The sequence below is a fragment of the Elephas maximus genome, chromosome 5 (genome assembly GCF_024166365.1).
Source record: "Elephas maximus indicus isolate mEleMax1 chromosome 5, mEleMax1 primary haplotype, whole genome shotgun sequence".
NCBI classification, from domain to species: Eukaryota; Metazoa; Chordata; class Mammalia; order Proboscidea; family Elephantidae; genus Elephas; species Elephas maximus.
In genome coordinates, this window is record NC_064823.1 from 136,300,136 (window position 1) to 136,319,068 (window position 18,933).

General features: G+C 36.7%; 1 protein-coding gene across 2 annotated transcripts in view; it reads right to left on the reverse strand.

Annotated features, from left to right (window-relative positions):
- Positions 1–18,933, reverse strand: part of TBC1D19 (TBC1 domain family member 19) — a 165,566-nt gene that overhangs the window by 120,039 nt on the left and 26,594 nt on the right. The window contains exons 2-4 of one of the 2 annotated variants that reach the window (XM_049886400.1): positions 12,722–12,794; positions 11,435–11,480; positions 4,226–4,301 (exon numbers count right to left, since the gene is read on the reverse strand). In XM_049886400.1, the coding sequence (XP_049742357.1) occupies positions 4,226–4,301; positions 11,435–11,480; positions 12,722–12,794 (195 nt within the window). The remainder of the gene's footprint in view (positions 1–4,225; positions 4,302–11,434; positions 11,481–12,721; positions 12,795–18,933) is intronic. The other variant, XM_049886401.1, reaches the window with a different exon arrangement.

Here is an 18,933-nt window from a genome sequence, read left to right on the forward strand (position 1 = left end):
ATCTATTTCTGAGTCTCCACAGCACACAGCAAAGTACCTTCTACTTGGTAGGCAGTCAGTAAACATCTTTTAAAACCATATTGTAACAAGTAATAGAAGACATGGAAAACGTCTTTACTATTAATTTGACATAAACTTGCTCAGCTTCTGCTACATAAAGATCATTGTACTAGATACGATGAGTATACAAAAATGTTTTAAAACTGTTATTGCTTTCAAGAAGCTTACAACAGAAGTCAGATGTGTACAGATTACTATAATAGACCGCAATCTGTGATGTTGTTGCTTGCCATCCAGTCAATTCCAACTCATAGTGACCCTACAGGTGAGAGAAAACCAAACCAAAAACCATCCTATTGCTATCAAGTCGATTCCAACTCATAGCGACCCCATATAGGTCAGAGAAAATCTTTATGAGAGCAGATGACCAGGTCTTTTCTCCCATGGCTGGTGGCTGGTGGCTGGTGGGTTCAACCTTTCAGTTAGTAGCCAAGGACTTAACAACTGCACAACCAGTGCTCCCTGCAATTTGTTATGAGAATCATAAAAAGATTGCTACATGAGTTTAAGAGAGGGAGAGATCCTTCTCAACAGGGGTAATCAGTAATAGCAGCAGAGGTGCCATTTGAGTTGAGCCTCACAAAATAGATAAGATTTTTTATCACGTAAAGCAAGCAGAAAGGGATTGATTTCCAGGACAGGAAAACAAAATAAGAAAAGTGTTAAAGACATAAGAGGGAAAGGCAAATAATTTATTTCAATGGACAGAGTACAGTTATAGGCCATCAGAGATTGATAAAGCGGAAAAAGGAGAAGTTGGGGACAGATTGTGAAGAAGTTTAAATGCTGGGCTTTGGAGTAGGAACATCATTTATTAGACAACTGGGAGTTATTGAAGATTTCTTCAATAACATTATACAGGTTCCCTTGCCTGTAGTTAATGGTAACAGTACTGAGGGCACACAAGGCAACAGGAAGAAGGAGGGAGATTGAAAGTTGAGATATCAGTGGAAATGTATTACAACAGTCTAAGTGTAAGAATAAGACAAGGATGTGAATTAAAGTACAATGTCTGAAACAAAGTACTTAATAAGAGATAGTCATCATATCATCATCGTCATCGTCATCACCGTGATCACATTGGCAATGGCCTTGGTAATGAATAGGAAGAGAAGGCTATAAGACCATAGAAAGAAATAATTTCTAGAAATTAATGACTATTCGACTATGGAAAACTGAGATCAGAGATATTTGAAATGTAAATGATGAAATAATGGAATAATGACGGAAACCTATTAACAGAAATAAGGTCAGGAATTCCTCATTTTAGGAAGAACATAATAAGCTCAGTTTAGACATGTTCAGTTTGACCTCACAGAAGAATTGCACAGTAGACAGTTGATCACAGAGGACTGACAGCAAAGGAAAAAAAAATGCTGTGGAAACTTGAATGAGATGATCTGAATATTCTTAATGAAGTTAAGGGGCAAATGTGAAAAATGAGTGAGAGAGAGGCAGAGCTGTGAACTACACAGGCATGGAAAGCTTTGGGACAAACCAATTGGAAAGCATATAATGAAAAAAAGAATTATAAAAGGATTGGCTAAAAAGGTAAATAAATTTAGACGAGATTTACTGCTAACAGAACACATATGATTTCCCTCCAAAGAATTCAGCCATCTGGGAGAACAGAGAGGGGAGACTGCAGAGGTGGGACTAGGCTGAGGACTAGAATGGCAGACAGGGAGGAAGTCCAATGAAGCAAGAGATTACGTGGTGCAAGAAAGAGCATGACGGATTGGAGCCAGGAGATCCAGGCTGGGTAGCTTTCTTGCAAAGAAGAAAGAACTGCCCAAGAGAACAAGGAGCTGAAGAACTACAAATCTTGAAGAAAACAAATACAGGAAGGCAGGCAGACACTAACTGGTAGAGGAGGTAATTGGTATGACCATGGTTAAAGAATCAATAGTTTTTTAACAGACATTTATTGAGGGCGTTTCTTTGCTCTAGACTCTGTGCTATATGCTGAGAATAAAAAGCACTTACAAAGAATGAATAATTCAATGCAGCAGTTGGCAAACTTTTCCTGTAAAGGGGCAAACAGTAAATATTTTAGGCTTTGCAGGCCATAAGGTCTCTATCACAACTGTCAACTCTGTCATTACATAGTGAAACAGCCACAGAGAACATATAAATGAATATGCATGACGATTTTTCAATAAAACATATTTTAATTTCATATAATTTTCATGTGTCACAAGATATCATTCATCTATTGATTTTTAAACCATTTAAAAATGTAAAAAAAAAAAAAAACACAAAACATTCTTAGCTTGCCAAAAAAACAAACCCATTGATGTCAAGTCAATTCCAACTCATAGCGACCCTACAGGACAGAGCAGAACTGCCCCATAGGTTTCCAAGGAGCGCCTAGCAGATTTGAACTGCTGACCTTTTGGTTAGTATCCGTAGCTCTTAACCACTATGCCACCAGGGTTTCCTTTAACTTGGCAGTCATATAAAAATAGGTGGCAGGATAGGTTTGGTCTGTGGACCATAGTTTACTAAACCCTGATTTAATACGTAAGTTCAGAAAGAAAAGAAAGGAATAGCATACATATACATAATATATGCACTTACCATTCATATATAGTCTCAGCAATCATTAGCAGGATTTAAGAACAGACCTATTATTTACCTATCTCTTCCTTTCAGCCATGATAGGACTCCAATCTTTGTGTTTTGTTTCTTATACCTAATATGCTAAAAATGATACTGTTTCTATACCTTTCAGAAATTTTCAAATTTTATCAAAAAATATTTAGACCCAACCTTTTTTAGTTTTATTTTCTTGAGTTTATATCTTTTTAACAAAAGACTGAATAATTTTTTCAAACATGTAGGAATTAACTGTTATGTTTTATAGCAAATCAATAATACATATTGTGTGGTGTCTAGTCCTAAAAGATATGACCTAAAGATATATATGACATACTACTTCAAATATCTCCATATTTTGCTTATATTGCCTCCTTTCACTATCTAATTTTGAGGTTCTTTTCATGAAATTAAAAGTTAAAAATCTGCCTAGCATCCGCTGCTGTAGAACATGGTAACTTAAAGCAGCAGAACGTTTCTCAAGAGCAGCAGAACCACCACGATAATTGTTGAAGCTGGGTGATGGGCTCATGGGCATTCTTTTGGATACATCTGAAAATTTTTATAATAAAAAGTTTTTAAATATCCACTTCTGAGGTTACGATGGAGAATGAAGGTCAACTCTGACTGTGATGCCCATTAAACTCCTGAGCAGTGTCACTGTTGAGGAAGATTAACAAACAATAATGCCTCAAAGGCAAGTGGACTATGCTGTGCCAAGGCTAAGGACAGTTGAAAGAGTTTGGAGCACATAATACAACTTACTAAATTTCTATCTCTATTTTAACACCTTCTTATAGTTTTTTTCTGTTTAAATTATTCTATTTTATTGTTTTTAAATGAGTTTTAGTTGTTGCCAGGCCATTTTAGAGAACAGGTTCATTTGACTTCTATAACAGAATACAATTAGTATGTAACAGCCTGCTGTCAGAACAAATCTATTTCAAATAAAGTATCAGTAACACTAGCTTCAAATGCCAAAATTTTAAGGGAAGATGATGTCAGTTCATTCCCGTTTTATTCCTTTAATGCCACAGGGCATGAGGAGCTGATTGCATCATAATACTTTCATCATATTTTAAATCTATTTCAAATACAGTATCAGTAACACTAGCTTCAAACACCAAAATTTTAAGGGAAGATGATGTCAATATAAAAACAAACAAAAAACTTGTTGCTCTTGAGTCAATTTCAACTCATAACGACCCTATAGGACAACACAGAACTGCCTCGTACAGTTTCCAAGGAGCAGCTGGTGGATTCGAACTGTCGACATTTTGGTTACCAGTCTGAGCTCTTAACCACTGTGCCACCAGAACTCCAATGTCAGTGTGGTACATGATTTTTTTTTTCTTCTACTTACTGTTTTTCAGGATTAATATAGTTAAATAGGTATGATACTTAGCAACAGAAATTAAAAGGAAGATATGCAAATGCTATTCACATCACTTTAGTGCTTCCTACCCAGTTTTTCATGTGATAAATAATATATACTTCTGACATCAGAAAGAAGCTTTCACTTTACATTATACAAGGGAAAATATAATAAAAATGAACAATAGCCAACCTGTGCTTTCCTCATGTATACCAAAGGTTCTTTAAGATGTTCGGGAGGCGCAGCAGGATGACTAGGTAAAGGAAACCTAGGGGCAAAAAGAGGCAGCTAAGTAGTGTGCATTACTCTTGACAGCTAATTAACTCTCTCGGTTAGAAAGGACTTACCTCTGTAGTCCACGGTGTAAATGAAATGGAATATGAATTAGCAGTTCTATTAGTGTAAACACGTAAAACTATTAGTATCATAGTTTTAGGTTAAAACTAGATTAGAAATTTAATTACATGTTAAAAGTTAAATTATTTGATAATCTGAATCCATAAATTGAGGTAATTTAAAAGTTACTTAGCTCTGTAAATGCTCATGAAAATTGTTATAACTGCTAATTTTAGCATATGCATATTATAGCATTAAGAGGGATTTTTAAGGTTAAAAAAATCTATTAACTTACCAACATATCAACTCTTTTCATTTCCCCAAGTTTCCTTCCAGCCCTTGTCCAAATAATTATATATATATTTTTTTATATAATTGAAATTATTGTTGTTTCTGACAACAGCTATGTTTTAATACATAATACATAAAATAACAAATTTAGTAAAATTTAATGTATAATAAATTCTGTTTTCTAAATGTTATATTTTATAACAAAAACACATTATTTTTATTAAGAAAACAGATTCATTTAGTGAACAAATATTTGAGCCATTCTAGGTACTAAGTATATGGTGGTGATTAAGACAATATTCCTGTTCTCACCGACCTAATATTCTAGTGAAGAGATCTGATAATTAGGAAAATAAAGAAACAAATAGAATAATATTGGATAATAACAAATGCTATGAGAAAATGAAAGCAGGGTAATGAGACAGAAGAGGCTTAGAGTGGTAAGGGAAACCTCTAAACCAAAAGCAAAAACCAAACTCGTTGCCATCAAGTCGATTCCAACTCACAGCGACCGTATAGGCTAGAGTGGAACTGCCCTATAAAGTTACCAAGGAGCACCTGGTGGATTCGAACTGCCAATCTTTTTGTTAGCAGCCGTTGCTCCTAACTACTACAACACCAGGGCTTCCAAACAGCCAGACCTCTAGGGGAACAGATATTTGAACTGAGAGATGAATGAGAAGAAGCCAACCATGCCAGGATCTAGCGGAAGAATATTCCAGGAAGAGTGACAGCAAGCACAAGACCCAGAAGTGGGAATGTTTGGAGTATTTATGGATCAGGAACAGCCAGAATGGTTGCAGCATCATGACTGAGGCATAGAGTGGTAGGATGTTACAGACAGAAAAGGCAATAGGAAAACACGATGGTTCAACCTTAACTTAGAGGTTCCAATCTCCTTCACAACAATACATGACTCCTATTGAAATTAGTCATCGGGCTTGTACTACAGCAAAACAAACATGCTCAAATAATCAAGATCCACAGACTAATTCTTGTGAAATTTCTGGTCCAAATGGGACAGTAGCAGGTAAAGGGTTAATGATATTCCAAACCACTTGCACCTGTTCCAGAACCAAATCGTAAAAGGCTCAAGTGTCCATAAGACACACTTCTGGAATAGGAAAAGGCAACCTATCCCACCTAATCTATAAGACCATTTCACTATGTTGTTTGATTGCTTCTGGCAAATTATTTTTTCTACTAAAATCTGCATTCCATGTACTTATATAACATTTTCCCACTCATAAATAATCTCTAGATACCTTGGCATTTTTATCTTATGTGCGAGATAGTTTAAAAACTATATACCTCACACTGCCCAATATATCATTTGTAAAGGACATGTGATTTATAATGAAATACTACTCTAAAATCCTTTCATTTTAATGGTAATTATTTCTAAATGTGATAAAACTTAGAAATTTAGGATTGATACTTGAGAGCATTCATTGATGACCTTAAGAGTTATTCAGTGATCAAAGAAATTTATCCAAAAATACAGGTAAAAAAAAAGTGGCAATGCTTGTGTAGTGCCTGGGATCTTAAAAGCTCGCGAACAGCCATCCAAGATGCAACAATTGGTCTCTATTCACCTGGAGCTGCAGAGGAAGAAGGAAAGTCAGGAATCGGAGGAGGAACTGGACTGTGTGTCTAACTGCCTCCATGAATAACTCCCTCTTTTGCCATGAGACCAAAAGAAATGGATGGTGCCCAGCTACCATTACTGAATGTTTTGATCAAAGATTCTATAGAAGAATTCTGACCAAACCGTGGGGCGGGGGGGAATGTGGAACAGAATGTCAAATTCTCATGGAACCTAGACTTTCTAGAGTCACTGAGGCAAGACAATCCCTGCAACTATTGCCCTGAGGTAATCTTTAAACCTTAAAGCTTAAATCAAAACTGTTCTCTGAAGTCATCTTAAAAAAAATTTCAAAAGATCAGTGATTGTCAATAGTTCTGGGTAAGGAGGGGAGGGATAAACAGGTGCAACACAGAGGATTTTTAGGGCAGTAAAACTATTCTGTATGATACTGTAATGGTGGGCACATGACACTATACATTGTCAAAACCCACAGGACTATACAATACAAAGAGTGAACCCTAATATAAACTACAGACTTTAGTTAATAACAATGCATCAACATTGGTTCATCAATTGTAACAAATGCATCACACTGAGGCAAAATGTTAATAATAGGAGAAACTGTGTATGTGTTGTGCGTCTGTAAGGAGTATACAAGAACTTTGTACTGTCTGTGCAATTTTTCTGTAACCTCAAACTGCTCCAAAAAATAAAGTTTATTAAATAAAAAAAAAAAAGTGGCAAGGGAAAAGTCATTAATATTATGACCAAAATCAAGTTAGGTGTTTACTCACTCAAAAATATTTAATAAGAGCTTACTAAGTGCTCAGGATAACAGAGATACAGGAATGAACAAAACAGTCTAAAACTTCTCATGGAGCTTACATTTAGAAATATGCAGAGGGTTGTCAGATTGGAACCACGGACAGAAACCTGCACATTACCTGAGACCCCTGCCTCTTAACACCCAAAAGATCACCAAATCCCCCTAAATAATCCTCAGCTTTCTCTACCCTTTCTGCCACTAACTTATATCATCATCTCTTGCCTGCATGTTCCTAAGCAGTCTCCCCTGCTTCCAGACTGTTTTCAACCTGTTTGCCAATACGCCTGGCTGTTTGCCAGGGATGACATCTTCCTTATTTACCAGTGATTGTATTTCCAGTGTCTAGCATAATGGCTGGCACATACTATATAACTGATACACTGTTGAATGAATAAAATGCAAATGTTATTTTGTCATTACTCTGCTAAAATTCTAAAATGGTACCCAAGTGCTCTTGGGATGTAGTCAGCAAAGCCCTGAATTGACACAATACCCACAACAATGAATTCAAACATGCTAACGATCATGAAGATGGCGTAGGACCAGGCAACATTTCATTCTGTGATACATAAGTTCACTATTGAGTTGGAGTCCACTCAATGGCATCTAACACTATCTAACATCATCTTTTAGCATGCCCCCTTCCCACCCTACCATCCAACCATATAGACTCTTTGTTCCTCCAATGTGCCACATTCTTTTTCACCTCCAAATCTCTGAGCTTGCCGTTCCCTCTAAGCACTTTTTTTCCCTACTCCTTCCTTTGACTAGCTCACACCTTTCTGGTCTCAGCCTGAATATTATTACCTTTGGTTAGCCACTATGACATCCCCAAATCTGAGTTAAGTGCCTTTCCTATGTGCTCCTTGTGCTTCCCCTACCACAGCACTTATTATGCTGTACTATAATTGCCTCTTCAAAGTCTGGGGGCCCCATTAGACTGTGAGCTCCATGGAAGCAAAGAATGTCTAGCTTGTCCATTGTACTCAGCACCTGGCTCAGTGCATAACACATAGCAAGTGCACAGTAACATTTAAAATTAAGAGGGCAAAGGAAAACTATATGATTAGGACATTTTGGGGGTACCCAGGTCCCCTCCCTGAGCACCCGTCCAGCAAAAGCCATGAATGTCAGTGAAGATTTATCCAAACTTGCGGTCTAGTATAATAAGGTATCCACTGTCTAAAATTCTTCCACTAATCTTGAAAACATTATGCTGAGTGAAATAAGCCAATCACAAAAGGACAAATATTGTATGATCTCACTTACATGAAATAACAATAGGCAAACATATAGAAACGCACATTTATTAGTGGTTACCAGAGCAGAGGGAAGGGGGAAGGCGGAGCCATTGTCTGGGAAGCAGGGAGTTTTTATGTTGATGGGAAAGTTGCCAACAATAGATGATGGTTGCACAACATAATTAATATAATTTACATTGCTACATTATACACCTGAAAAACATTGTGTTTTATATATATATATATTCACAACAATAAAATTCTTCCATTTAAAACCCTTCCACAACTGTTCAGTGTTCATACCTCTTTAAGGTATGGTAGACACTTGCATATATTAATAAATAGACTATGGTATATGTTTTTATAACATGTACATATACAGGTAAGATTTTAAAAAGATTTATTTACCTCTTTAGTTTATGGTCCTTAAGGGAAAAGGTCATCTAATTCTTTATAAATTGTGCTATACAAAGTACAATGAAGTACATTGTCTTTTTCATTTTGTATGTAAAGGCTGAAACAAATCAGTGCATTTTCATTTTGTATGTAATGACTGTCTTGGTTAAATGTTTACAGTAAGTTTAGGGTTAATAATTACACTGAGGTTCCTCAATTCATCAAATATTTATAATGTGTGAGCACTGATAAGTGGCTCAATAACTACTTGCTGACTTAACATCATTTATTTGATGTTATACCATTACAAAAAACCCACCGCTGCCAAGTCGATTCTGACTCATAGGAAATACAAAAAGAAATACATAACACACAAGTCTTGCTTCAAAACTCTTATCAAGAAATAAGATATAGACATATGTGAGATGTAGTAAAACATGTGGGCACTGGAATCAGACAGCTGGAGTTCAAACCCTAGCACCGTCATTTACTAGCAATATGATCTTGCGCAAGTTACTTAAGTGTCTAAGCTTCAGTTTTCTCTTCTATAAAATGGTGATAATAATAAATTCTACTTCATAAGGTGTTATGAAAATTATGTTAAATAAGGCAATGCATATAAAGTATTTAGCATAGTACCTAGCACAAAATATTCAATCACTGTAAATTATCATTAATATAAAATTAAATTGTTATTAACACAGCAATAAATATATAACCGTTGTTTAAAATGAATGGAAAAGATAACTAAACAAAGTAGGCAGTCTGAAGTAGGAAGAGCCCACTGAGGGGAATAAGCTATTTTTAGGTATGATCTGCATAGTTCATGTGCCACATCTCCATTTAGGCCTGAGAGTGAGTTTTTTGTTGTTTTTCCCCAGCTCTAAATATTTAATATTACTTAATGAATATTCCTACTTTATGTTTTGCTTTCTTTACTATCTAATGGTTTCTGCCAATGAAAAATGCAACACAATACAGCCCACTTTAGTCTTTTGATTTATGTTAGGGGGGAAAGAAACACTTCTTCATACTCCTGATGTTCCATTCCACGTGAACACAGTTCCGTAACTGTAATATCCTTGGCCTCTCTCCACGGCTTTGCTCACTACACCCCAGAAGAGGTTGAATGCCTTACCAACTGGTAAATTTGGGAAGAATAAACATGCTTGCCCTGATCTAGTACTATTTGACTACAAGGTAAGTCTATTTAATTCTAAGGTTTAGTTAACAGACTCATTTGTTCTCACAGTAAGCTATGTTGCCCTTACCTAGTCTTTATCAGTAATAGAAGTGTAATTTTGACTTCTCATGGGCCTTTCTGTTTTATCTTATTTCTGTTTGTTCAGAACCCAAGTGGGAAAGAAAGGAGTATTATCGGGCTCCTTGGAAACACCAACAATTTCTTTTAAAAGCCTGTTGTGTGCGATATCAAAGACATGACAATGAATAATATACAGTCCCTGCCATCAAATAAAAAGGCAGTCTATCTCACAGGCCAATTTTCAGGAATGCATTAGATCACAAAAACAAGGACATCTCATCCTTAGATGAGAATCCCATGTTTGGAATTACATACAACAGATGTTTTTATTCCACAGTATCAGAGACAAAGACACTGAAATGATACACTTTCTAGGTAATAGTAAGAGACACACATCACCATGTTTATATCAGTTTAATCAATCTGTGGTACCTCTACTATATATTGTGAGTTTAAAACCTCGCTTATCGTAAGTATCTATTCCTCTGGTGACTAGTACTATCAAAGGTATGGTCTCAGTCAAATTCAATTAATAGATATCATTATACATGATGTTATTTAAAAGTACAAAAACAAACTGAAAACATGGTGATAAGCAAAGAAGCAAATACTAATTATAAAATGTGTATCTAAGTACATGTTCACAGGCCTTCATCTGAGTCTCTTTATTTTAGAAACAGTTCTGGTAAGCTGAGTTATCTTGTTTCCTAGTTAACAGCAGATAAGAAGGGACAAATTGAAAATGAAACTCTTAGAGACACACACACACTGATAACAGTTTAAAAAAAAAAAAAAGGCAGACGTAAGAACTCTATTAGACTACAAAGTCCATCATGAGGGTAGGAATTGTGTGTATTGCTCTACAGTATATCCTCAGAGCTTAACATAGCACCTAGCATGTGGTAGGTGCTCAATAATAACTGATAGAAAGCTTAAAGTTGAGTAAACTCCATAAGTTAACATTCTGGATCTTTTTTTTTTTTAAAGGCAAATAATCTTATACACCTCAACAGACCCTGAGAGCAAATCCAGATGAACAAAAACACTGGTGTTCTTCATGATGACATCAATTTTGCAAAAGCTGTTAAATTGTTTAGAATGATTTATTTATACAGAAAACGGTAATATCCACAATGGCAACAACAAAAAGAATGTTGGTAAACTTCCGCTATCTGAAATATTAACTTATGAAGACTATCTTATTCTCCAATGATGCTGGATAAATGAAATGTAATATAAAATTTTGGGTTGTTAAAAAAAAACACTCACATATTCACCATTCTCAGTCAAGGCGAGACTGTAGTAATTTTTAACAGTATTAACTTACTTGAAATGCTATACAAGTACTAAAAAGAGGACCAATAATACAATGAGTGCACATAGCAATAATGACTTCATTACTTACAAAGTAAATATAGCTAGACATAACAGTATCTCAGAATAGGTGGGAAAAACTCACACACTCAGTTCACTATAAACAGCATTCTGAAGTTTCTTCTCCCAACCTGTTTTTTTAAAAAAAATAATGAAATATACAAACATATTAGTTTAGAAAATACACACATCATAATTAATCTCACAAAAAATTTGACTTCACACTCATTTATGAAAGTCCTTCTCAACTGCTAATCACTGTGTAAAATAAAACCAAAAAAAAGAAAAGGAAACCTGTTGCCCTTCAGTCAATTCTGACTTATAGTGGCCCTAGTGGAAACACTGGTAGCGTAGTGGTTAAGTGCTACGGCTGCTAACCAAAAGGTAGGCAGTTCGAATCCACCAGGTGCTCCTTGGAAACTCTATGGGGCAGTTCTACCCTTTCTTATAGGGTCGCTATGAGTCGGAATTGACTCGACGACAAAGGGTTTGGCTTTTTGGTTTTTATAGGACAGAGCAGAACTACCCCATAGGGTTGCCAAGGAACAGCTGGTGGATTTGAACTGCTGACCTTTTTGGTTAGCTGTCAAACTCTTAACCAGTGCACCATCAGAGCTCCGTTAAGTATTCCTAAGTAATTATTTACCATATCTCTTGTCTAATAACAAGTAGCAAAGTCATTAACATGGTATTTTTTTTTTCTAAGTAAAATTATTACACCATTTTCTTAAAATGGAAGGAACATTTCCTCCTCTACCATCAATTTGCTCAAAGAATGCCAAAATCTTTGGATGTTATACTTATACTATTCACACTATGAGGAAATGTATCAAGGGAAGGGCAAGAAACAACCAGGTACTTGACAAAGAGAGACCACAAGTCATTAGTTATAATTAACTGGTCAGTAAACTCCTGGTCAGCAGAAGCAGATGAGGTACCACCAGTTAGCCCAGTTAGCCAGGGAACCTACGAACTATGGGACCTCTCTTCTCACTCAAAAAAAAAATTTAAGATTTTCTTTTTTTTTTTTTTGAAAATGTAGAGGAGAAAAAGTCACAATTGAAAAGTAAAAGCACAAGTTATTTAACGCATGAGTACCTAATACATTCAGGATGTTTTTTGACTAGGAAGATAAACTGGTATTTAAGGTTGATTAATGTAAGCAGTCATTCCCTATTGTTTTTCTGAATTTTTGCATCATTTTACTGAAATGTCTGATAGTTCTCATTCTCCCCAAAAAGATACCTACTCAGACATTTTCACGGCTCTGAATGAGAGAGTAATTGGAAGCCTGGGTACAAAATATTCTATCCAAATAAAGCATTCCCCTATTTTGCCTTAAAGAGTTGGGAAAAAACAACAACTTACAAACCTGATATTTTAAAGAATTTCTTAATATCTTCTTTTAGTGATTCAAGTTTAATCTCAGGTCTCTGAAGACTGGTCTAGTTTTTAAAAAGAAAAAGTAAGGAAAAGACAGAAGTTAAAAGTAAATTTTGGGGGTTGATATCTAACATTAATGGAAAAAAAATGTGACTATCATTTGAAAAATCCTCTTTGAGGCCAGAGCAACTAAGAATTATCTGGAAAAGCTCGTAAGAGAGAAGACTTTTTCACCTCCTCTTAAAATAGAGGGTCTGTGACAATACATTGTAGCCACTCAAAATATAAAAACTTGAAGTTTATGAATACTTACCATCTTTACCTAGTAGGAAATGTTCTCAGATTTTATAAATTCATTTTCTTAATATTATACCCAACATATATGACAACACCTACTGACCAAAAACATAGGCCCCCAACTGCATCCATATAAATGGGTGGTTGTATAGTACCTACCTTTTTGGATTCCCACTAAAGGCACACATGCATTTGTTGGGCATATTTATGGAAAATACATAAAAATTCGTATTTACTATTGTTTATAACCATCTCTTCTTTAAGTGTATGCTTTCTATTCTACCAGTCTTCTACACTGTAATTTTTACTGAAAATAATAATTTCTCCTCCTTATAACGGCTTCAATTACCCTGAAAGTGTTGATGTTTCAACACCAAGGTCTCTCTACCAAACTCAAGAAGCATTTTCTTCAGAATGTATTTCTATTAGTGTATCTCATAAGCATTTCAAGCCTAAGAAATAAAGAATCGGTCTTCTCTTTCACTCATTACCTTGCTCCTCTTTTATTTTTTAATTTGATGAATGAAATTACCATTTACCAGATCCTCCATGTCAGACATTTCAAAGTTATTTTCTATTCCACTCTTTCTAACTCTTCCAGGAGTCAACCCCTTTCTGAGAAGATGGCAATGGTGGCAGTAAATTTTTTAATCTCCCTGATTTCTATATTAAAAACAGCAACCAGATAGCAAAACCAAAATTCCATGGAAAACATTTACAATAAAACCAGACAATGAGATTTTCCTACAATCCCCAAATACAAGCAGCTGGGGACAAACCAAAAGCCACAAGACCTGTGCGGGAAGAAGTAAAGAGAAACAATGGGATATCTGATGAATCTGAAACCAAAACAATGTAAAATAATTAACAAGTAGGCCCTAAAACACATGACAAGCCAATTTTAGAACAGCAGCTAGAACTGGGAGGGGTTTTGCCCAATCCAATAACAGTAATGTATAGGCCCTAAACCAGTTTCAGAAAAGGACATGGAATGAGGAATATCATTGCTGATGTCAGATGGGTCTTGGCTGAAAGCAGAGAATACCAGAGAGATGTTTATCTGTGTTTTATTGACTACGCAAAGGCATTCAACTGTGTGGATTATAACAAAATTATGGATAACATTGCAAAGAATGGGAATTCCAGAACACTTAATTGTGCTCATGAGGAAACTGTTACATAGACCCAGAGGCAGTCATTCAAACAGAACAAGGATATACTGCATGACTTAAAGTCAGCAAAGGTGTGCATCACAGTTGTATCCTTTCACCACACTTAATCTGTATGTTGAGCAAATAATTCGAGAAGCTGGACTATATGAAGAACACAGCATTAGGACTGGAGAAAGACTCATTAACAATCTGTGATATGCAGATGACACAACCTTAAATACTGAAAAAGAAGGCTTGAAGCACTTACTGATGCAGATCAAAGACTATAGCCTCACCATGGACTACACCTCAAAATAAAGCAAAAATCCTCACAACTGAACCGTTAAACAACATCATGATAAACAGAGAAAAGACTGGAGTTGTCAAGGATTTCATTTTACTTGGAGCCACATTCAATGCCCATGGAAGCAGCAGTCAAGAAATCAAATGACATACTGCATTTGGCAAATCTGCTGCAAAAGACCTCTTTGAAGTGTTAAAAAACAAAGATGCCACTTCGAGGACTAAGGTGCGCCTGACTCAAGCCATGGTGTTTTTAATTGACTCACGTGCATGCAAAATTTAGACAATGAATAAGGGAGATCAAAGAAGAATTGATGCTTCCCTACTTTGGACATGTTATCAGGAGGCACCAGTCCCCATCCTCCCGTGCTTGGTAAAGTAGAAAATCAATGAAAAAGAGGAAGACCCTCAGTGAGATGGATTGACACAGTGGCTGCAACAATGGGCTCAAGCGCAGCAATGATTGTGAAGATGGCGCAGGACTGGACAGTGTTTGGTTCTGTTGTACATAAGGTCACTATGAGTTGGAACTGACTCGACGGCACCTAACAACAACAACACAGTAAAAAGTCTAATAAGATCGAAGCCATCTAGTACCTATGAATTCTTGAAAACAAACAAGGGTTCCCCTCAGGATAATGCCACACTGACAAGAAAATGTTAGTAGAGTAACAAAAACTGAGCAGATAGGGATAGTAGAGAGAAAGAAGAAGGTCTGGATAAAAGTAGGAAAGAGAAACAACCAGAAAATATCTGAGAGAAAACTTCCATACTTTTAAAACTACACAAAAAGCAACAGAAAGAACTCTGTGAGTAAAAAAAACAAACCAAAAAAGCTATCCTGAACAACCTCTCCTAAAAGTTAAAAAAAAACCCAGTGCCGTTGAGTCGATTCTGACTCATAGCAACCCTCAGGACAGAGTAGAACTGCCCCATAGAGTTTCCAAGGAACGCCTGGTGGATTTGAACTGCCAACCCTTTGGTTAGCAGCCGTAACACTTAACCACTACACCACCAAGGTTGCCCCTAAAAGTTTAGGAAAACTAAATTCACATGTCAGCAATTGAAATTATCAAATTCCATGCAAAGCTATTATCAGAAAAAAAGAATAAACAGCAAAGTAATATCCCAAAACTTCATCCCAGACAATGAAAGTACATCAAAAAGACATGCCTGCAAAACAGATCAAAAATAATTTCCATTTACATTCAGCATAATTATGGATAGGTATGAGTTTAGTGCTATCATTCTGATGTCTTTTGGGTGTGTGTGTTGTTGACAGTTTCTCTTTTTCTACTTAATTTTTTTGCTGAGTAGTTTATATATTGTCTTTCCCTCTTATTTGTTATTGTTGATTTTGGTTTTGCTCAGTCTTTATGTTTTACTTGTATTTTATTTTGACGTGTAGGATTGTTAGTCTCCTTTGTGGCTACCTGAATATTTACCCCATTTTTCTAAGTTTAAACCAAACTTTTATTTCTTTATATCACCTTTACTTCCTCTCCATATGAAAGATCTACGACTACATTTTTAGTCCCTCTTTACTGTTTTAAAGTTGCCATCTTATACAAAATGACATTGCTGTTTCCCTGTTTTGAGCATTTTTTTATCTTGATTTACTTTTGTGATTTCCCAATCTGGTTGCTCTGTCCTGTGTTCTAGTCTTGGGTTGATATCTGATATTATTGATTTTCTAACCAGAGAACTCCCTTTAGTATTTCTTGTAGTTTTGGTTTGTTTTTACAAATTCCCTAAACTTTTGTTTATCTGAAAATGTCCTAATTTCACCTTCTATATTTTAGAGACAATTTTCCTGGATATATGATCCTTGGCCGGCAATTTTTTTCCTTCAGTGCTTTATATAAGTCATCACATTGCCTTCTTGCCTGCATGGTTTCTGCCATGTAGTCCAAGCTTATTCTTACTGACTCTCCTTTGTAGGTGACTTTTCATTTATCCCTAGCTGCTCTTAAAATTCTCTCTTTATCTTTGGTTTTGGCAAGTTTGATTATAACATGTCTTGGTGGCTTTCTTTTGAGATCTACCTTATGTAGGGTTTGATGAGCATCTCGGATAGGTATCTTCTCATCTTTCACGATAGCAGGGAAGTTTTCTGCCAATAAATGTTCAACAATTCTCTCTGTATTCTCTATTATTACTCTCTATTCTGGTACTCCAATCACTTGTAGGTTATTTCTCTTTATAGAGTCCCACATGATTTTTAGGATTTCTTCATTTTTTTAAATTCTTTTATCTGATTTTTCTTCAAATATATTGGTGCCAAGTGTTTCACCTTCAGTCTCATTAATTCTGCTTTCCATTTCCTCGATTTTGCTCCTCTGACTTTCTACTGAGTTGTATAATTCTGTAATTTTATTGTTAATCTTCTGAATTTCTGGTTGCTGTCTTTCTGTGGATTCTTGTAGCTTATTAAATTTTTCATTATGTTCTTGAATAACCTTTTTAATTTCTTCAATTGCTTTATCTGTGTTCCTTGGCTTGTTCTGAATTTTGCCTGATCTTGTTCCTGATGTCTTGAAGAGTTCTGTGAATTAATCTTTTGTATTCTACACCCGGTAATTCCAGGAAGACATCTTCATCTGGAAGATTCCCTGATTCTTTGTTTTGAGAGTTTGTTGAAGCAATCATGGTCTGCTTCTTTATGTGATTTGATATGGACTGTTGTCGCTATGAGTCAGAATCGACTCGAGGGCAGTGGGTTAGGTTTGGGTTTTGGTTGTCTCCAAGCCATTTATAAGTTCTTGTATTAATTTATTTTATGTTTGCTTACTGTGTCCTAGCTTCTTGCTTTGTTTTGATATCCCCACATAAGCTGCTTGAGTGAGCTAGCTTGATTATTTGAGCCTTTGAAGCTCTAACATCCTGTCACCAGATGGCTAGAGCTGTTACCAGGTATATGAGCATAGCAGTCCATTCACTTTTCTTGTATGGATTCAGCTCAGGTGTCCAGGTAATTGGTCATCAAGTATGTGGTACAGGCTCTGTCCAACAGTCTCAGAGGGGCAGGGATGATTGATGTAGGCACAGGTATCTTGTTGCAGCAAGGGGTCATGCTCTGAAAAAGGCAGAGGGCTGACAACCATCCCCCAAATGTCTGTGAGGAAAGCATGTGCCTGTTCCCTAGAGTGCAGAGGTGGGTGGGTTCTGCAGCTGGAAAACGGGCACCCAGTGCTTTGGGTTGTAAGGACTTATCCTTGGACCCCTGTTGCAGGTGGCTAGGTGATATGGGTGGCGCCACCAATCCTCAGGCCCCTGATGTGGGTAGGTGAGGACTCTTTAATAGGCACAGTGGTGTCAAACATCAAAAACCCACCTCTCCACCACACAGCTGAAATAGTTGAAGTCAGATCTCAAGCACATACACCATTGCAGTAACAGGGGTCTAATCTTCTGAAAAGGGCCCAAATAGGTCCATGCAGGGGTGAAAGGATTCAAAGTCCACAGACCATTTGTGCCTGGACAGAAGCCACTTCTGTACTGAGCTCCCCAGCTCAGTGGAGCCGGCAGATTATATTTTCCCCTAATTGTGAATTTATTCCTTCTCCAAGGCCGGGAGAATGGCTTAGGCTGCGCAGAAGGACCTATCTCAGGCCCAGGGAAACTGATAGCCACTGAAGCCGGCTTGGGGGCTGGAGGCATGGCAAAATAAACACAAGTACTTAGCTTTTGCTGAGAACCCTGCGAGTAGACTGTGGGGCTCACTGTTTCTCCCTGAGGAAACTGAGTCCCAAATGCTACCACCATCCCCACCATGGTTGCTCCAGGGGATGGTGCCTAAGGGGTGCTGGATCCTGCCGAGTCAGGTCCGGCACCTCCTTGCTACTTCTGAACTGTCTCTCCCACCCCCTGCCATTCAGTCCAATTTCCTAACTTTGCCTTTGATGTTCAGGGCTCCTAGCTTGTCATATATAGAATCGTTTCACTTGTTTTTTCAGGTCTTTGCAGTAAGAGGGATCACTGGATGTGTCTGACTACTCCAGCATCTTGGCCTGCCCCAATAATTTCAAAATAAGCCAAAAGCCCAAGGGTCCCTCAAGAGATGAACTGATAACTAAATACAGTACATAGACATACATACATACACTTAAAAAAAAAACCAAACTAGTTGCCATCAAGTCGATTTCGACTCATAGCGACCCTATAGGACAGAGTAGAATTGCCCCATATGGTTTCCAAGGAGTGCCTGGTGGATTCAAACTGCTGACCTTTTGGTTAGCAGCTGTAGCTTATAACCACTATGGTACCAGGGTTTCCATATACATACATACATACACGTATATTAATCAGCCACACAAAGGAATGAAGTTCTGATACATGCTACAACATGGATGAAACTTAAAAATATTATGCTAAGTGAAATAAGCTGACACAAAAAGATAAATATTGTATAATTTTACTTACATGAAAGATATAGACTAGGAAAATACAT